This window comes from Cryptomeria japonica, chromosome 1 (genome assembly GCF_030272615.1).
Source record: "Cryptomeria japonica chromosome 1, Sugi_1.0, whole genome shotgun sequence".
Taxonomy (NCBI): Eukaryota; Viridiplantae; Streptophyta; class Pinopsida; order Cupressales; family Cupressaceae; genus Cryptomeria; species Cryptomeria japonica.
The window spans coordinates 449,979,053-450,000,957 of NC_081405.1; the positions used below are offsets into that span (position 1 = coordinate 449,979,053).

The window sequence follows — 21,905 nt, forward strand, 5'->3', positions numbered from 1 at the left end:
CCTTATGAATACATTAAATAAATAGTATAAAGAAATACATCAAGACACTCAAACAAATTCTTACATTCAAATTCCACTCTAGAATTCTCCAAAAGTATATATTATGAAAAATAGTTATGTAGAAAAATTAAGAATTTGTCTAAAATTATAACTTTGATGACTTTATATTATCTCGAAATAATTTGACCCTCCATGAGAAGCATTAGGTGTCATTACCTCTAGCTTTTATATCAAATAATTTTATTAAAAAAAAAATATTAATCAATAATTTTTATGTACAAATTACCTTACCTTCATGACTTGATAGAATGTAATTTATTCATCATTTATCTCGATGATCTTAACAATATAAATTAGAGTGAAAATGTCAAGATTCAGTTTTTGTTCTCTACAACTATTTTATATTATATGATGTGTCTAAGAATGGTTGAAATCATAAGTGAATCATTTATTTATTAGTTCCTGCCGGGAACTATAGCGAAGGCTTCTTTCGTTATCTTCTGATTAAACGGATTGCAAGCAACCAATAAGAAGACCTGTGTTTTTCGATATTTTTCCATTTCCTTATGTGCATACTTAAAGCTGCGTATTGTTTATGCCAAATGCTGATGTCAGTATTCTTGGTGCCTGCTGATTAGGGTTGCTGGCGGTTTGCAGAGGTCTTCTCAGTTCCCAACGGGAGAGAACGCACCAAAAACAAGGTCTTTGTCAGTGCCTTGCAGGGTCTTGCAGGGTTATTCTTCCGAGCACAAGATGACATTCATTCAATAATCCACATGCCTTGACTGTGCTTTCACATTTTGCGTACCCATCTAGACGTGGCGAGGGGCTGTGCTTTGTAAGTAGATTGTGAAGTACTTCCTTTAATCGATCCTCTCTACACAATTTTGTTCGATTCATATGGATTGTTGATAGTGTGTGTTGTTATCTCGGGACAAGAGGGGTTGTCTCTTCCGCTTCTTCTTCGCAGAGTACACATCTTGCCCTCTTACCTTCTACACCAGGACCGGTTTAACTAGTTGAATTGAACAACTATAGGAGGGAAAAATATTTTATTAAATTTGGGTATACATGGTAATAGAGAACGAGTTATGAATATCTCTATATAACCTAAACTACATGCAGTCACCATTGAGTATCTTCTGTTCGTTTCTGTAATACAATGCATAATTTAGGGGTGTGGGCTTGTTTCTGGCTTTCTCCCGAAGACATTCTTAAGATGTCATGTATTATTGTATATGGGTGGATAATAGGTGAGGACATATGCAAAGTGGATGGTTGATTCCAGTTGCAGTTTTCTATCAAAATGTAGCTTTTGCTTGCAAATACTGACTCATTCAAGTCGCTCTGTCACTCGGCTCGGCTGCTTACGTATGTTTTTCCTTGAACTTCACTAACGTTGATTTTAAGGAATGAGATTATTTATTAGCATAGGACAAGGCTAATCATGGAAGGATTATGCTCAGATGTTTTGCATAATTCGTGCTTGCTTCTACTTTTGAAAGGATCCTCATCTCCAACTGGTTACACATGTCCTTCATGCAAATCACAAGTAAGCTTCTATGTCTGCTTGTGTCTTCTGCTGCTAATATGCTAGCACCTAGTTTAGTTTGTTTCAGAGCAAATGATACAGAGCTCTGTTTTGGTTTGAATTCTTGCGAAGAAAAATGTGTTCTATTTTAGCTCAATGCATGAACCATTTTAGTTTCAATAAAGTGTATGTTGTTGTCTTCAGTCTTAGATCAATAAGCTAGAAATTTAGGAAGACGTGTTTGTCATTTTCACACTAAAGCATTCTTTTTGGAAACTGTAATTAATAGTACAGCCAAGTAAGTCAAGATTAATTTATAAAATATTATATTCTTGCATGTTGCATGAAGATTTTGGATCTAAATTGGTAATAGCGCTTCGGTTTTAGTTCAACTGCTATTTTGATCCAGGCTCCCATTCAACAATAGAGTTCTTGCAAAGTGTTACATCTAGCACAGAGTATGGTCATTTTTCTGATAGTATGAAATTTTCTTTGTAGATATGGCCCACAAAGAAGCATTTTGTTAGTTCCGGTTCTTCCCTTGCCAATCAGTTGGAGGAATTATTTGCGAAGGTATCGACTACACACATTAGTCTCACAGATCTATTATCTCTCATCTGTAGATGCTTGATTTTATGTTTCTCAATTACATAATATTGCTGAACCAAATCATTCAGATCCACATGTTTGAAATATATAAAATTAGATCTTCTCGAGATCATATTATCATCACATAGAGAAAGTAGTGAAAATAAATGCATTGCAGTGGCGTCTGACATAATTGCATGCATTTTATTAATCAAACACGTTTCTTTTCTTGCAGAGCCATATTTTTATGTTGGACAAGAACTCCCTATTGCCATTAGCTTCTGAACTATTATCAAATTTCTCTGAGCAAGGATTCTCACAGCCACGTTCTGAGATTCGATCAATAGTTTTTAGTTTGTCATCACCTCTTGCTGAAATGTACAAAGATCCAAAGAGTCAAAAGGCACAGCAAAACCATATTCCTAAAGATCAAAATGTATTAGAGAGTTGGGAAACACTTAAATCACCAAGAAAGACGATAAATATTGAAACTCCAAAGTCTTGTTCACCTGAGATTGGGATTGCAGAGTCTGTTGGAAGTCCAAAGATTTCTGTAATTTGTTTCTACCCAATAAATTTTGGTCAATTCTTCATTTCATATATAATCAATGCCCAGAGAACTTTGATTCAGGGATTTTACTTCTTAATTCCAAAAATAAAATATTTTGCTGTCTTATGCAGATGGTGTACTCTAGAAATTGTTCTTTTCGAGGCGAGAAAAAAAGTACCGACTGCCCTGTTCAGGACTGTGGAAAAGGTTTGATGCATATACCAAGTGGTTAGTCTTCTTTTCAATTTATTTCGCAAATTCCATAACACTGATCACATATTACCTTTTTTAACTATTTCAAAGTTTTAGCTGGATCATGCATTGCTCTAGATTCCTGTAAGTAGGAAAATGAAATTGATGAACATAAATGGTATTATCCATGGCCATCCACGGAATAGAATATGCACTTGCATATTACAGTAAATCTATTTATGCTCGACAAGTCTTGCAATTGTACATGTGATTAGTCTATCATACGCACCTTTTAAATGATGGCGGATGCAAAAAGATTCCTAAAGTGAGAGCTACTATATATATTAAAAATAAATAATATGCGTAAACTTGACATTCTTTATTCCGTATACATCTCAGCATGTTTTAACGTCATGGGTTTCAAATTTCAATCAAGGTGTATGGTTTTAAATCCCATATAGCCATTATTCTTGTGCTCAACATGCACTAAAGATAAATGTGCCTGATATAGGTTCTAGAGATCTCTAGGCTTACAGAAGAGCTTCCATTTATAGTCTTGCCAAACATTTGGGCTGAACCTAGGTCTCGACTCTCTATACAGTTGATTGTGGATATCTTTTTAATGATCTTGGAATATTCATAGACCTACAGGGGAAAATCTCAATTTTTTAATCTGCCATGATTAGTTTTGGAGGAAGTTTTGTAATTTTAAATCTGCTCCTCAAAGTGTGAGCAGTTGGTCTGGACTCTAAGCTACTCATCCTAAGAGTTTTTGACAAAAATCATTTCAACTGGCAGAAATCTTCATCTATGGGACATATCTTTAGGTTTTCTTTATTGGTAAATTTGTCTTTTGTTCAGAAACTATTTACATATATTGAGATCCAGCTCATTGCTTGGATGTGTAGCTACTATTTTTAAACTCATGGTTTAGATCATATATGTGTAGAACCAATTCATCATCACAAGTAAAGCTTAATGCAATCTCCTCTCTTAGGTAATAATTTTTTAGGTTGTTGCCTGAGAAACACAAGTTAGCTCATCCCTATGAGTCATCCAAGTGTTTTTAAGATCAAATGTGTTAACCTTCCTAATGTATTTTATATTCCATTTAATGAATTTTGTGGAAGGCAATTGAAGTTTGAACAATAAAGTCTCCTCTAGAAGATTTACTGACCACCTAGAGCACCTTTTGACCTGAGCTAATCAGCATAAAATATGAAAACAATTGGGAAAAAAAGCACAATATAGAAGAGACAAAGGAATATAATGTTATGATCGAAAATGAAATCTGAAACTGAAACTTTACAGAAATTTATACTAAAAACTTGAAAACAAAAGAAGGAATATGGTTATAGGATTTCAGTATTGAAATGCTTTTTTTCTAGAAGAGATCTACATTAAAGGATATCAAAGGAAATAGCAGAAACCTTACACAAACTAAATGTAAGTTTAGTGTATTTCAAAGATCAATTGCAGATAATACATGCAATTAAGAGCTGAAGTTTCCTTCCAAGGCCTGACCCTTCAAACTTTCTTGGCACAGCTAAGCTGGATGCTATCATCCATTTTATACATCATAGGACTGGGGTGGCCACTGGTTAGAATAGTAGGGTGGGGGATAGGGGTAGGGTGGAAGGAAAATAGTAGTATTAACAACGTCAACATTTATGCACTTGACCGAAACATTCCCTTCTCGAGAGGACAAGCGGGACAAGAATGGAGCATATCATAAATGCCCTGGCCAGAAAAGTAATAAAGGTCTTACTCACCCGTTATTGCTATTATACAAAGTCATGTAGGTCAATGTTAAAAATTACATGCCAAATACATAAACAAGTCATACAACACCAATACTCCAGACTTAGCTACTATATTCATGTATACACAAACACATCATGCAACAACAATACCAGAACTATTTTTCTAGCCTCTGGCAGGAACTTCGCTGCTTGCAGCTCTTGTTTAAATAATATAAGATATTAATTTTTATTCAAATTGCATTATCAATCAACTCCTTATTAATGGTGCATAATTAATTTCCTTACCCAATCTTTGAAACATCTCATTCAAAATACGAAATCATAGTTTATATCCTATTTTAAACTAAGTGATAAAATTCTGATCATTTTATTGATTGTATTGTTCACTATTATAATTAAAGATCTCTTGAACCTACTACTCAATATGTAAAATCTACCCAACAAATTTGGTTTCCCCTTTCAATTTCCTTTTTACACACGGGGATCCTTTATCTAACATCACTAATAGTGTAACATCAATGGATGCCATTGGTTGGAAATCAAGGAATAATTAAAATTGGTTATATCCCAAAAAGTCAAAAGTGCTTAATTTCAGATATATTAAGACATAAGATAAACTCTAATGTGATTCCTAAAATAATTCAAGTGAGATGTCATGAAATGAATATAATTATACCATAAACCAAAAATGGTTGTCCATATCTAACGCAACATTTTGTGGTAAGAAAAATGGGCACACAAATTTCATAACAAGAACTTGGTAATATCTTTTATAGAGACCCACTTCACCCACTTCTCCTAATAACAACATATAAAAAATCATCAACATGGTAGGTGATTGTTATATTTTAGTTAAGTGTCTAGAATAATAGGTTCAGTTTAAAGGGTGAACATATTGGGAGGAAATCACACAAGGAATTAATACCCATTTCTAAAAACTTTCAACAAAGATCCAATTATAATCTATAGTCTCAAACCTAAGAAAATATTCTTATTTAGTGTATCCATTATTAATGTATATATGTTTAATAATTTATACATCTATTAGAAAAAATAATATCTTTTTATTTTTCCCATGTGTATGGGATTTTTTTCACTACGTTTGTATGGGAACTTATTTACATAATGAGTACTCAATATAAAAATTTATTAGTGTCTTTCTATTTATAGTGAGTATGCTTCCTTTATAATGAGTATGTCCATGAAAATGGGGCACCAAAACGGGGTCAAATATGGTCACTTTTTTCCTAAAATTAGTCAAAAATTGATCTTAGATGAGAAATTGAAGATAGCCATGCTCAAAATTTGAAGACACGACAATAAAAAGATTCATAGTGCTTGGAATATAAATTATAAACTACTAATTTTCTTTTTAAAATGGTGGAAATTAAGAGTTTCAAATAAGGTGAGCAAACAAAGTGATACTATTTTTGTAACAAAAATGCAACATAGCATCCAATGTGATGCACACATCCTTGGCATATAACACATTAGTAGGTACAAATGAGAATCACCCTCTAGGTTTACCTTTGTGGCCTTGAATAGACATTTCTTACATTTGAGTCATGGGTTCTATGTATTGTCAACTAGCATTGGGGTTTACATCCTTTTTTCTTATGTTTTCTTTTCTATCAATTATTACTCGCATTTTCCTTCTTCCAAATATGTTCTTCACTACTCAAATTTCACAAGTAGTTCATTCTTGTCTTAGGTTTTGTACTATAGACTTTCAACACTTCAAAATATTCTTAAGTGATTTCTTATTCCTTTATGACTACCTTTATATGTTTCCAATGGTATGTTTTTTATTTATTATTCTTACCTACCGAAACTATTTATTTCCTTTTTGGTGCACCTATATTTTATGGTTATGTTAAAATTTAACACATGATAACAATTTTTAAGTATTTTCTTCCGAGGTTCTTTCATGATAGTGCTCTAGTCTCGAACCATTTACATATCAAACCAATAATTTTTGTAGTGTTTTAAATATTCTAACACGTGAATATATTATCTTTGCAATTATATACAATCCTAGTCATCACTTTTTTTTTTAAAGTTTTGTAAATTCATTCTCATGCAATAAGACCATATCATAAATTTGATATATTTCTCTACAAATTATGGTTGTGCTAATCTTTCTAACACTTTTCCTCTAAATTTTGATTATAAACTTAAGACTCTCATTTTTTGTCTACTTTTGTAATGTCTCTTGCTCTTTTATGTAGATATTCCTCCTCATTTAGCTACAAATTAGTGGCCAACCTTAAATTATGTATATCATACTTCATAAGTAGTTTGACATCAATTTCATAATACCAATTCAAATAGTAACAATTTAAATACACTTATTAGGTAAAACAATAAATGTAAAAAATATTTCATAGGTCTCTACAACTTCAACCTTCCTACCTAATTTTATGATTTTTTAACACATGGAATCTTCTTTGGAGGGGGGCCTTTCCCCCCTCTTACCCCACCAATGCCTCTTGATTCCAAGGTCAATCCTCTGTCGTGTTTTGGGGTCTTACTAAGGATGTTGTTTAGGTACTCACTGGGACTTCAGTTGTTGCCCAACTTGCCTCATCAACTTTTGAAAAGGTAGAAGAAAGTGCAACCCAGCCTCATGTGCTGGATACAGATGGCAATGATGATTCCCTTGTGGAAAATGGGAATATAGAGCATGCACATCCAAAGTGTTGGCAATATTGCATTATAACAGACAATGAAAGATTGTTGGCATTTCATAAGGATATTGAGAAGGTTGTTGATGATGATGGATATAACTAATTAAGGATGTTTACTGTCTTGATATTATTATTTTGTCATTGATGTCAAGAAATTGATTTTCTAATTCAGTATGATGTTGCCATATCTTGAGAAGTATGATATGAAGAATAGAAAGTTGTCGGTAAAAGACACAGGAAAGAATATGATGAATAAGGGGATGAATTAAGGTATTCAATGGGCAACTATTACCGAGTTAGACAATGATGAGATCATGGTGTTTTAGATTGTTTTAACATCATACATATGTTGTAAATTGTAAAGGTTAATACTATACTATGTTACCAAGCAAATAACCTAGTCGTAAACCCTAAGGAACCTAGTCAATAAACCCTAAGGTTATCGCTATCGGTTAATGAAGGCAGTATGTCTACCGAGTGAAGTTTAGTATTCACCGAGTTGTAACCGAGCAATAACAGAATGCATTAAATGTTTACATGCGTTATTTAATGAAGGAAGTTGATGAGCTAAAACTGATTGAATGATTGGTATGCTATTAATATAGTTTGTTAAGAATCTAAGGCAATGGAAAGTCGGCATGAAGATCTACAACATAGATTGAACCGCAAAACCCTGGCACAAGTTCCAAGACTAATATGCAAGTTCCAAGGCAGGGTAAAATGTTTTCAGATCGAAAGATGCATTGAACCTAGACAAGATCAAAGATCTGATGGCTATGATTGATCATGGGAAATGTGATCAAGGAGATTAAGCGGTTACCTAATTGTTTATAAATAGGAAACTGATGATAAACAATGTATGCGGGCAAGTGTATGCATAGGGATGCTACATATTGATTACCAAGCACAGAAGCTTGAAGACCTGTTTGAATAACAGAGTATAGAAGCCCAGCAGATGGACAAGATTAATTCTATGTCTAGATTGTATTGAACAAATAGGAATCTACTTTAGTATTTTAGATGTGAAGTTGCAGATAGATTTTATTACTGTTATTTTGTAAAAGTGACAGAAAATCTCTTAACCGAGTGGACTTAACAGTCTTATTTGTAAAACCCTCTAGCAAGGTGACATTCTGATTGAGTGTTTGAAATCCTTTAACAAGGTCACTTCTAACAAGGTGAAGATCCTAAAAGATCTGAGGGAAATCCCTTAACCGGGTCACATCTAGCAATGTGTTTGTAATCTTTAACAGGATTTGCTTTTAACCGAGCATACTAGAAGAGTATATTTCTTAGTGGTTCTGAAATCCCACTGTGGTTTTTCCCTATTTGGGTTTCCACGTTAAATCTGGTGTTATGAGGTTTATGATGTTTCTATGCTATTGAGTTTGCATGTTTGACAGTTGTGGTTATATTACTTAAATATATGTTACCAAGGTTGAATCTGATGTTTTTATGGAAGATTAAGTTTGTATGATTCACCCCCCCTCTCATCTTGTTGGCTATTGGATCTGTACTTACATTAAGTATCAAAACTATCAATTGGTATCAGAGCTTTGGACTCTGGAAGGAAAAGTTTAAAGGCACTTGAGTTAAAGATCCAAAGATGTATAAGAGGGATGCACCGAAGCTGAACAAGTCAAGTTTCTCTACATGGCAGAAAAGAATGAAGCTACATCTATTAGGAGTTGGAGAATATGTTGTATACTATTTGGAGAATGATTTTGTTACACCGAGCACCTATCCATTGACTATGGAAGAGATAAAGGCAAAGAAAGAACATATTCAAGCAATGATTGAAATAACATCTACATTTACTAACTCAGAGTTTGATGATCTAGAAGGTTGCAATGATGCAAAGGCAATGTGGGATAAGCTCATATCAGTGTATGGAGGAGATGAACATGTTCAAAGAGAAAAAGTAGATAGTCTAAGAGGACAGCTTGAATCTATGAGGATGAATGAAGGTGAGAACATAACTTAGTACAGTACAAGACTAAAAGAGATTGTAAATCAAATCAAAGGAGCAGGTGGAACTATTGAAGAAAAGGATATAACAAGTAAGTTGTTGAGAACCCTTCTACCAGCTTATGCAATCTGAGTCTCTGCAATCAATGAATTGAGGTATGTACCTAATATGCCAGTTTCTGTAGATGCTACTATTGGTAAGCTACATGCATTTGAGTTAAGTAACTTTGATAACAGTGGTTCTTCGGTAAGTAAAGTTGAATCTGCATTTAGTTCTTTTCATCTTGATGAATCTAATGATTACAATGAAAGAAAGTATAAGTACTCTGAAGGAGATCATAGTGGAGCAAGTGAAAGATTTCGTAAGAACATGGAAGAAGTACACAAACTGTATGAGGAAATCAGAAAGCAAGAAGAGTTTGAAGCACTACTAGCCAAAAGGTTACCGAGAGGCAAAGGTAAGTATAAAGGAAAGCTACCTTTGAAATGTTTCAATTGTGATAAGATAAGACATATGGCTTCTAACTATCCTGACAAAGATTTTACTGAAAAGAGAGATTACCGAGATGACAGACAAAAAGACAATCATTATAGAGGACACTAAGACTTCAGAAGAAGAGATAGAAAGACATGTTTAATAGCTGATGAGGAATCCAATGATGATAAATCAGATGATACAGATACAGAGGAAGTAGTTTATGTGGCTATCAAAGATGGATCAGATGAAGAAAGGTATGAAGAAAAAGCCCTAATATCTCAAATAAACACTAATGATCCTTAGATTATAGATAGTGGATGCTCACATCATATGACAGGAGATAAACACAAGTTTGTTATATTAGAAGATTATGATGGAGGCTATGTTAGATTTGGTAATGATGCACCATGTCCAGTGAAAGGTAAAGGATCTATAATACTTCTTGACAATGCAAGATGCAATGATGTTTATTGGGTTGAAGGTTTGAAATACAATTTGTTGAGTGTAGCATAGCTAAACAACACTGGTTACTGAATAGAATTTCAGAAAGGAATTGTCAAAGTTCATGACAAGAATGGAAAGTTAGCTGCTACCGGGACACAAACAAAAGGTAACACATTTCACCTTCACTCAACTCGAAATAAGTTTTTGCATGCAAAGATAGATGATACCTGGTTATGGCATAAAAGGTTTTGTCATGTCAATTTTGATAATCTGATCAAAATAAGTAAGAAGCACCAAGTAAGAGGTCTACCGAGTCTTGAAAAACCTGAGAATTCTATGTGCCGAGGATGCCAAATGGGTAAGATGACAAGATCAAGCTTTACAAGTAAGTCTTACACTTCTAAGGGAATTTTAGATCTAGTGCACACTGATCTTTGTGGTCCTATGAAAGTTCAAAGTTATTGTAGTGATAAATATTTCATATTATTTGTGGATGACTATTCAAGGATGATGTCAGTAATGTTTTTAAAAGAAAAATCAGAAGCTTTTCAAATGTTTAAATGGTACAAGGCAAGAGTTGAAAATGAAACAGGAAGACAACTGAAATGTCTTAGATCAGATAGAGGAGGAGAGTTCACATCTGATGAGTTCAACTTATTCTGCAATGATCATGGTGTTAAAAGACAAGTCTCTGCACCGAGAACTCCACAACAGAATGGAATAGCTGAGAGAAGAAACAGATCTATTGTGGATTGTGCTAGAACACTGATGATTGAAAAGAAGGTACCACAAAATATTTGGAGAGAAGCAATAAGCACAACAATTTACACCTTGAACCGAGTACAATTGAAGAAAGGTACTTTGAAGACACCATATGAAATCTAGTATGATAAGAAACCTAATGTTAGTTATTTTAAAATCTTTGGAAGTAGATGCTATGTTCACAAAGATGATAGAAATGGCAAGTTTGATTAGAAAAGTGAAGAAGGAACATTTCTAGGTTGTTCTTCTAGAAGCAAAGTATTTAAATGTCTGATCAAATTATCTAACAAAATAGTAGAAAGTGCAAATGTGAAAATTGATGAATTTGCAGAAAGAAATGATGAAGGAAATTCCAACGAACCAGAAGACTATGATGAATTTGTCTATGTTCAACCGAGAAGTCTTACCGAAAAGACTGTTGAAGAAAATGAAGAGAATATCCAGTTACCGAGTGATGATGAAGATCATACATAGCCTACCAAGCCTGTATTAGCCAAGTATGTCAGAAGACATCATGCACCAAGTCAGATTATAGGAGATAAGGATGATCCAGTGATGACAAGGAACAAACTGAGACATAACACATGTTTGATATCTGAATTTGAACCGAGAATAGTGAAAGAGGCATTTAACAGTGAAGATTGGATAAATGCTATGACAGAAGAGATTGATCAAATCAAGAAGAATGACACATGGACACTAATCCCAAGACCTAAGGAAAAAATTATAATCGGTACAAAGTGGATTTTTCAGAAACAAGCTAAATGAAAAAGGAGAGGTTATTCGAAACAAAGCAAGACTAGTTTGCAAAGGTTATGCTCAAGAAGAAGGAATTGATTATGGTGAAACTTTTGCATCTGTTGCTAGACTGGAAGGAGTAAGAACATTGTTGGCCTATGCTGCTTTCAAAAATTTCAAGGTATATCAAATGGATGTCAAATCTGCATTTTTGAATGGAATATTAGAAGAAGAAGTTTTTATTGAACAACCTGAAGGATTTGTTGAAGACAATAATAAAGATCAGGTATGTAAATTGAACAAAGCTTTATATGGTTTGAAACAAGAACCTAGAACATGGTATGAGAGATTGCACTCTTATTTGATTAAGATTGGTTTTATAAGGACAAGTGAGAACAACAACATGTACATGGAGCATGGTGAAAATGGAATACTAATCTCAGCTATATTTGTTGATGATATTATATTTTGTGGAAATGACTCTTTATGCAAGAACTTTGGAAAGGAAATGAGAAAAGAATTTGAGATGTCATTAATCAGTGAGATAAAGTATTTTATAGGTTTACAGATACTGAAATGAAAAATGAGATTTTCATTACTCAATCCAAGTACATAAAGGAAATCTTGAAGAAATTTGGAATGGAGGATTCAAAACTAGTAAGTACTCCTATGACTACCAACTGTAAATTATCAAAGAATGATGAATCTACATCTGTTGATGAGACACTTTACCAATCCATGATTGGAAAACTACAATATGTTGTTCACTGCAGACTAGACATAGCACATGCAGTAGGTATAGTTGCAAGATTCTCTACAGATCCTAAGGAAACACACATGACAACAATCAAAAGAATTTTTAGATACTTGAAGGCACTAAGGATTATGGCTTAGTATATCAGAAAGGAAATGATTTTGATTTAAAACTTTATACTGATGCTGATTGGGCAGGCAACATTGATGATAGAAAAAGCACAAGTGGGGGAGCTTTCTTTTTAGGAGAAAGACTAGTGAGTTGGCTTAGCAAGAAACAAGGATGTGTTTCACAGTCAATAGCAGAAGCTGAATACATTGCTACAACATTGAATTGTACCAACATTGCATGGATCAAACAACTGTTGGAAGGTATAAATGAGAAAGTTACCGAGCCAGTAACTATATTTTGTGACAATACTAGTGCTATTAATATTTCAAAGAATCCTGTTATGCACTCTAAGACAAAGCACATCTCTATAAAATATCATTATCTTAGAGAAGAAACTCAAGAGAAGAAAGTGGTGTTGGAGTATGTTAGCACAAAGGAACAAATAGTAGATATCTTCACCAAGCCACTACCAAGGGACACTTTTGAATATCTCAGAAGTAAATTAGGGGTCCTACCCCTATCTTCTACTCACTGACCGAGTTCGGTGAAAGCATCAATCTGATGACTCTATTGCATATCTTTTAGGAGTTGATGTTGCATTATACACTTTAGGATGTTTTCTAAATGTGTACAGGAAACAATACAGGGAACAGGTATTAAAGACAAAATGCTCTGACCGAGACTAAATTGATACACAACAAGCAGGAAATCACTTCATATAGGAAGAAATTATGTTTTAGTTCTTTACTTTTTGGCATTGTTGTCAAAGGGGGAGAAGACTAATATCGGGGGAGAAGACAAACTATAGATTGGAAAGAAGATTGAAGAAAAGAGAAGTCTAATGTATGGGGGAGAGCATTTGAGCATTTCAGAATCACAGCAATCCAAATCTTTTTTAGGTCAAATCAATTGGTTTTTCCATCAATGCCAAAGGGGGAGATTTTTGGTAATATAGCATTATAACAAAGAATGAAAGATTGTTGGCATTTCATAAGGATATTGAGAAGGTTGTTGATGATGATGGATATAACTGATTAATGATGTTTACTGTCTTGATATTATTATTTTGTCATTGATGTCAAGAAATTGATTTTCTAATTCAGTATGATGTTGCCATATCTTGAGAAGTATGATATGAAGAATAGAAAGTTGTTGGTAAAAGACACAAGAAAGAATATGATGAATAAGGGGATGAATTAAGGTATTCAATGGGCAACTACTACCGAGTCAAACAATGATGAGATCATGATGTTTTATATTGTTTTAACATCATACATATGTTGTAAATTGTAAAGGTTAATACTATACTATGTTACCAAGCAAAGAACCTAGTCAGTAAACCCTAAGGAACCTAGTCGGTAAACCCTAAGATTATCGCTATCGGTTAATGAAGGCAATATGTCTACCGAGTGAAGTTTAGTATTCACTGAGTTGTTATCGAGTTGTAACCGAGCAATAACAGAAGGCATTAAATGTTTACACACATTATTTAATGAAGGAAGCTATGAGCTGGAACTGATTGAATGATTGGTATGCCGTTAATATAGTTTGTTAAGAATCTAAGGCAATGGAAAGTCGACATGAAGATCTACAACACAGATTGAACTGCAATACCTTGGCATAAGTTCCAAGACTGATATGCAAGTTCCAAGGTGGGGTAAAACATTTTCAGATCGAAAGATGCATTGAACCTGGACAAGATCAAAGATCTGATGACTATGATTGATCATGGGAAATGTGATCAAGGAGATTAAGCGGTTACCTAATTGTTTATAAATAGGAAATTGATGATAAACAATGTATGCGAGCAAGTGTATGCACAGGGATGCTACATATTGATTACCGAGCACAGAAGCTTGAAGACCTGTTTGAATAACAGAGTATAGAAGCCCAGCAGATGGACAAGATTAATTCTATGTCTAGATTGTATTGAACAAATAGGAATCTGCTTTAGCATTTTAGATGTGAAGTTGCAGATAGATTTTATTACTGTTATTTTGTGAAAGTGACAAAAAATCTCTTAACTGAGTGGGCTTAACAGTCTTATTTGTAAAACCCTCTAGCAAGGTGACATTCTGATTGAGTGTTTGAAATCCTTTAACAAGCTCACTTCTAACAAGGTGAAGATCCTAGCAGATCTGAGGGAAATCCCTTAACCGGGTCACATCTAGCAATGTGTTTGTAATCTTTAACAGGATTTGCTTTTAATCGAGCATACTCTAGAAGAGTATATTTCTTAGTGGGTCCGAAATCCCATAGTGGTTTTTCCCTATTTGGGTTTCCACGTTAAATCTGGTGTTATGAGGTTTATGATGTTTCTATGCTATTGTGTTTGCATGTTTGATAGTTTTGGTTATATTACTGAAATATATGTTACCGAGGTTGAATCTGATGTATTTATGGAAGATTAAGTTTGTATGATTCACCCCCCCCTCTCATCTTGTTGGCTATTGGATCTGTACTTACATTAAGTATCAGAACTATCACAAAGGGAAGTCCATATCCCAAGGGGTGGAAAAATGCACTCCTTGATTGTAATTTTATTTTAAAAAGTCACGATATAACCCAACTTACCAACAAAAAGAGGATGGAATAGCTATTGTGTTGCCAGATTTTGTGATGGATCCCATTGTGTTCCATGAATCTCACTCTTGTGGAAAAATTTTCCTCCCTCCAACCATCCATTGATAGGGTCCCTAGTTAGTGGTGCAGGAGCACCTAGTCACTCTTATGCCTCATGAAGGCTTTATTGTAATGGTTTCTTTAAATGTATCTTGTGTAAGCATAATAAGGTCATAAGGACCATTTGTGATCAATTCCAATCATAATGGTTTCTTGAAATGTATCTTGTGTAAGCATAATAAGGTCATAAGGACCATTTGTGATCAATTCCAATCATTTTTAATCACTTCAAATCAATTTCTAAGGTCATTGGTGCCATTTGAGTCATGTAAGCCTATAAGGCTCTAGTTGGGTCAAAGTTGGTCAAACTTACTCAAATGTATCCACATGAGTGGAAATGGTTTAATAAGTGTTTTAGGGTCTATTTGAATTTGTTTTGAATTCATTTTTGGAGTTTTAGGTTCATATGTTGAGTAGATCAAAAAAATTGTCAAAAAGGTGGAAAAGTTGTTTAAGCAACTTTTACATCTTTTAATGAAAGTTGTTTTCCAATGGTTACCCCTTTTCAAAAATTAGTTGTCGGGTATTTATTTGGGTCTTGATAAGTTTAAATAACCCTATTTTTGTCAAGGTTGGGTGGTTGGCATTGTATGTGGTGATTGGAGGAAGAAATCAATAAAATTTGAAGGTTTTCTCTGTAATTTTCCTAAAAAAATTGCTACTATTTTGGTCATAACTTCTCTTTCTAGATAGATCAGAATGTAAGGATGGACTTTCTATAAATATCTATGAACTTACTTTCATTTAAGACCTATTTTGTGAGATTTGGTTGAGTTTTATGCATTTGGTGAATGTTTTTCTAAAATTTATCCTGAAACCCTACTTCCAAGGGTTTGATCAAAGAAATGTAAAAATATCTCCATTCCAGTGAGGGATATTCATGAAACTTGGTAAAATGGTAGGGATAGGTCTTGTACAGATGGTTTTTTCTTCATTTTTTTAGGGACCAAGGTTGGATGCATCTTTGGACCAATGATTCCCTAACATCATCATGTGTTAGGCCAAGTAAGCATGAGAATGAGGGTTGGAGTAGGTTTGAAACAAATTTGAATATTGGGCACAAAAATTTGGTGGAATTGGTGGTTTGGAGGCAGAATAAAAGTTTTGGAACCATTTTTTTGGTATTTGTGTAAATTTTTGAGGTACCTCCTTTGTAAAAGTGACCTAATTAGGCCTATTTGGGACTAGGACCAGTCCATTTTTTAGACTTACCTTCCAAAGAAACCCTACCCCCTTTTGAAATATGTTGTATAAAGACCAAATTAGTATCTAAATAAATTTTTTGGGATCTATTCTTATTTGAAATTTATGGCAAAAATACATGTGTCACTTCTCTAATTAGGCCTTAGGACATAATTACTAGTCAATAATTGATCCCTATTTTCCAAAAAAACCTATAGTTTTTTTGACATGTGTTGTGTAACTCTGAAAAGGGTATCTTTAAAGGTTTACTTTTTGTTTCTATGATAAGTGGTTTGTGAGTTATTGAAAAAAAACTCTCTCAGTAGGGCTAGTAGGATGTATGAGCCATTACAAGGCAGCCCTCATAAGGAAGTATTTTGGGGTCACACATTTGAATTTGGGACTTGTGATTGACATATATAGTCATTATAGATTCTTTCCCCTTGGTTCCATGGTCATTTGGTGAAGTTGTGTCAAGTTTGGTGTTAACCGACTAAGGGTTGAGATGCCTAGTGAGTGGGCAAATGAGTTGAGTCAAGAGACATGTCTTGGTAACTTGCAACCTATTTTTATATGTTGGGTTAGGAAATAATAAATTTCCTTTGGTCCTCTACATCACTTGGGTTTCTTTTAAGTGGAATCTCAAAGGGAGTGTAGTGGTTAATGTTACGTCGGGTGGTCTTTTCCTATTTAAATTCACAATAGAGGAGGACCTAATCATTGTTCTCATCACAAGACCATGGTCTTATGGAAAGAATCATTTTTCCATCTGCAGATGGAAGCTAGGATTTGACCTTACTAAAGACCTATACATGATATCTCCTATTTGGGTGTGGCTTTTGGATCTCCTACTAGAATCAAGGATGATTAGATCTTCAAATGGATAAGTAACTCCTTTTGGTCATTTCATTGCTTTTGATGAGGTGAAAAATAATAAATCTAGGTTATTATTTGCACACTTTTGTGTGAATGTTTATATTAACAAAGTCTTTCCTAATTTCATCTCATTGTAATCTAATTTTAGAAGTTGGACACAAGCAATAGTGCATGAAAATGCCATGGTGTTTTTCCAAAAGTGTTCTAAGTTTGGACACCTTATGTCTGAATGTAAGGCTCCCCCCAGAAAGCCTTTAAAATCAAAAGAGAAGTATTCTCCTAAGGATGTAATAGTGTAGGATTCTAGGGTATCCCCCCCCCTCGATGGATTTAAAAGAATCTAGGGGTACCCCTTCTAATGGTGTACTACAAGATAATAGGTGTACCCCAAGGGTGGATGAAGTTGTCTTGAAAGACACAAGGGTGACCCCTAAGGAGGATGAAGGTGAGGGTACGTAAGAGTATTTATACAAGCACTACCCATTCATTCATGGGATCTTAAAAATTATGGAGACCCCAACTAAGGCTATCAATCCTCCGAAGGGGAGTGCTAAGTCTAGTTTGATTGATGGGAAACCACAAGAGGAGGGTGAGATCCCAACTAGCTACAATGAGATCATTCTCTCTCCCAATGTGTTGGCCACTTCAAATGGGAATCCACATATTCCATTTGCTCCTTCCCATGATATCCCAAGAACATGTTTTTCACTAGGGGCATCATCAAGTGGCCAGAGGTTGCCTAGAGAGACCTCGACAGTCTAGATTGATGAAGAGGGGTGGATGATCGAATAAAGGAAAATAAGAAATACGAATATTGATGTTAGAGGGAGCTAAAAATAGTAGACCCTCTTAGAGATTAACAAAGAAAAGGGAAATTTCTAATGACAGGCAACGGACCTTGGAATCAGCTTCCTAAATTTTAAAAATGAGGTTCCTTTCTTGGAACATGAGGGGGCTAAATATCCCTAAAAAGTAATATTCCTTAAGGAATTGTATCCTTGAGATGAAGGTGGATATCTTATTACTCTAGGAAGTTAAAATGACAATTATGATTTTTCAAAAATTTGTTGATTATATTTGGTCAGGTTCCTATTTCTTTATTAGTGAGGCTACTGGTGCCTTGAGTGGGTTATCACAATGTGGGATCCTCTTAAGTTAAGGGAAGTATTTTTCTAGCATCCTTTCTATGAAACTTACTACTACAAACAAGGTTGTATTTGCACCAAAAGATCAACCTTTAATGCCTGATACAACCACGAGATTTAATGAATCCATGAGAGGCAGTTAAGCAATAAGCTATGTCACAAACCCAAGAACTACACCACACAACACAAGGAGACCAAGGGAAGAGACCTTACAAAAATCCTCCACAATTCAAGAGAGTGGTTTGAGGTCGTGACCTAGGCTCTAATACCACTTGTTAGAAACATGGTTGTCATTGCACCAAAAGATTGACCTTTTAATGCTCGATACAATCACGAGATTTAATGAATCCACGAGAGGCGGTTAAGCCTTGTCACAAAGCTAAGTACTACATTGCACAACACTAGAGACCAAGGGTGCACACCTTACAACACTTACATCACCCAAGGTTTCTTGGTGTTTGGTGATCATTTATGCTCCTAATACTCATCATGGTCAAGTGGTGGTTTGGGAGGGTATCTTTGTTGGAAATTTTTCATTGATGAAGAAGAATGTTGTGTTGACCACTGATTTTCATTGATGTCAACATAATTCTATTGACTTGTTATGTTGTTTCTTCAATATTTTGGTGATTCTATCCATCATGTTTTGCTCTGCATTGCTCTATAATTGCAGATATGGATTTGTGGTTTGGGTAATACACTCATGTATATCAGAAGTACCTATATTCCAAATTTCACATATTTTAGATATCTAGAAGCTAAGATACTTGGTTTAGCAATCCAGTCTATCAATTGCTTTGTTCCTCCAAAACAAAATACTGTTATTTGACATCCACATTTCTTTATTTGTTTTTTTTACCATGCAGTTTTGGGACATGGTTAAACATTGTGGATAATGTGTGTATCCTAGCAGGCATTAATTTTTGTTATATCCTTTGTCTGACCTATATGTAAATGAAACATATGAAGCATATTGTAATAGTATCTAAGACATTCTCTTTGTAAGGCATGTATGGCCGACTTGAGATATGAATAAGTATATATGAGATGTATTTCTTTGATGATGACTGAGAAGAATGTAAGAGAGACATAAAAATAAATTGAAATATAGAGACAAAAGTGTGACATAGTGATCAGATGTGACTGAAGCATATAGTTGAAGAGTGAATGAAGTGTGAGAAGTTTGTCTACTGAGCCTAATTGGAATTTTAATTCATGTATATATAAGATGAAACTCTAGTAGTTCATTTTTGTTTGTTCTTGTTTGGGCAGTAAGCCCTCTTCGCAGTGAACCTTCATTGTTGGTAGTGAGCCTTGCAGTCAACACTTGTAATATTCTATAATTAGTTATATTATATTGAGAGTTAACCCTCTCTGTGGTTTTTCCTTAATGGGTTTCCATGCAAAAATTTGGTTTTCTCTTGTGTATGTTGATGTGGATGATATTTATGTCTTGTTGTTCATTTAATCACCCATTCTTATCTAATTGAAGTGTATCTACAAAATAATAATAAGATTGCTTTAAAGATTTAGGGAATACTGATTCACCCCCCCCTCTCAGTTCCAGTTGTTAAACAATCTTAGCACAAATCTTAGAAGCCCCAAAAGATCATTGTATTGCTACAGGATACTTTAACTCCCCTCTCTCCACCTCAGAGAAGTTAGGGGGGTTGGTTGATTATTCTAACAACATGATGGACTTGGTGGATTTCATTTACAAGATGGGTATTTTTTATATTGACTTAATTGGTCAACCTTTTACATGGTCTAATCATAGGAAAGGGCACAATCTTATTCAAGTGTGTCTAGATACATTCTTGGTCTTTGTCAATTGGGAGCTTTGTTATAGTTCTTCCCTTTGAGCCCTCCCCAAAAAGGTTTCAAATCATAATCCTCTTCTTCTTGACTAAGTGGATAAACCTATTAGGGGCCATGTCCCCTTCCATTATGAAATCATGTGGACCTCACACCTAGACTTTAGGACTTGTATTCAAAATTGGTAGAATACCTCTGTACAAGGCACAACTATGTATAGAGCATCCCAAAGACATGACATCATAAGGAAAAACATCAAAGGCTGGAATAAGTTCACTTTTGGAAACATCTTTGTTAAAAAAAAGGAGATTGACACTAAATTGGTAGCAATTCAAACACAAATTTATATTGGGGACAGGTCAGAGATTTCACATAATGAGGAGGAAACACTGAGAAGAGAATGGAAAGAGAATCTAAAAAGAGAGGAATCTTTTTGGAAATAGATATCCAAGGTCCAATGGTTGAAATAAGGGGATAGGAACTCAACCTTCTTTCATAGGTCAACACTAAATCACAAGAAGAGGAACACTATTCAATTTCTGGTGGATGAGTCAAACCAAACTATTACTAATGATGTCTAACTGGGGGAGATAGCTACTAGGTACTTTTATAATACTTATAAGGATGAAAGTCTTGATATTGTACCTGGCTTAGAAGATCAATTGTTAGACTATGTGCATGGGACCCTTACTCTGACTGACAATGCTCAGTTATTGATCCCAGTTTTTGAGGAAGAGGTTAACGTTGCTACATTTTCTATGGGAGTGTTCAAGGCCCCAAGACCAAATAGATTTCCCCTCTTTTTTCCAATAAATTTTGGATATTGTGGGATTTTACATAATGATGGCTACAAGAGATTTATTTTTCATTGATAAGATTTAAAAAAAACAAAAATTATTTTATTACTCTTTTTCCTAAAATTTCTGAGCCATGATGCCTCTCAAACTTCAGACCCATTAGTCTCTATAATATTGTGTACAAGATCCTCTCTAAAATTCTAGTAAATGGACTCAAACCATTGCTTGACAGAATTATTAGCACGATCTAGAAGGGGTTTCTCCCAGGAAGACAAATTCTTGATGTTTCTATCTTAGCTCATGAGATTATACACTCAATGGATAGAAGTTGTTGTCTAGGGATGGTCCTAAAGCTTGACATATCTAAGGCCTATGATAGAGTTAAGTGAGATTTTATTTATAAGATCTTGAGGAAAATGAGATTCCAAGATAAGTCGATTGACTTAATCAAGGAATGCATAACAACTACCAAATGTTTTGTGCTGAAAAATGGAACTCCTAGGGGGTTTTTTGATACTAAAAAAATGGTTGAGACAAGGGGAATCTCTATTCCCATACCTTTTTATAATGATAGCAAAAAGATTAGGGAGAAATTTTTTGAACATGGTGGATAGGGGCACTCTGTAGGGGGTAAGGCAACCTCTTCCTTAACTCCCTTAGTCCTACAACAATTTATTAATCAAACCATTCTATTTAGTGTGGCTTTAGTTGTGGAGGCCTAAAATGGAGCTATTCCTAAATCAGTATACAAATGTGTCAGGGAAACATATAAACTATGCAAAGAGAAACATTTACTTTTTCCATACAAGAGAAGGGCTTCAAAGAAAAATCAGACATACCCT

At 34.4% G+C, this 21,905-nt stretch overlaps 1 protein-coding gene across 2 annotated transcripts; it reads left to right on the plus strand.

Annotated features, from left to right (window-relative positions):
* The first annotated feature begins 875 nt into the window (after positions 1-875).
* Positions 876-3,128, plus strand: LOC131066493 (uncharacterized). Of its 2 annotated transcripts, none has more exons than XM_059207366.1 (4): positions 876-971; positions 1,411-1,552; positions 2,030-2,104; positions 2,355-3,128. In XM_059207366.1, exons 2-4 carry the CDS (start codon positions 1,448-1,450, stop codon positions 2,880-2,882), a joined length of 708 nt encoding a protein of 235 aa, XP_059063349.1. In that variant the 5' UTR covers positions 876-971; positions 1,411-1,447; the 3' UTR covers positions 2,883-3,128. The 2 variants fall into 2 exon arrangements, with proteins under 2 accessions (XP_059063349.1, XP_059063344.1); XM_059207361.1 differs by having other exon boundaries at positions 876-1,371; positions 1,467-1,552; positions 2,355-3,118.
* The last annotated feature ends 18,777 nt before the right edge of the window (positions 3,129-21,905 follow it).

Bases quoted from the DNA above. Each gene is read 5' to 3' on its own strand.
- LOC131066493 (XM_059207361.1), top strand. From the start codon at position 1,275: ATGGTTGATTCCAGTTGCAGTTTTCTATCAAAATGTAGCTTTTGCTTG. The intron at 1,372-1,466 runs GTATGTTTTTCC...GATTATGCTCAG, and splicing joins CACTCGGCTCGGCTGCTTAC to ATGTTTTGCATAATTCGTGC. The intron at 2,105-2,354 runs GTATCGACTACA...CTTTTCTTGCAG, and splicing joins TGGAGGAATTATTTGCGAAG to AGCCATATTTTTATGTTGGA.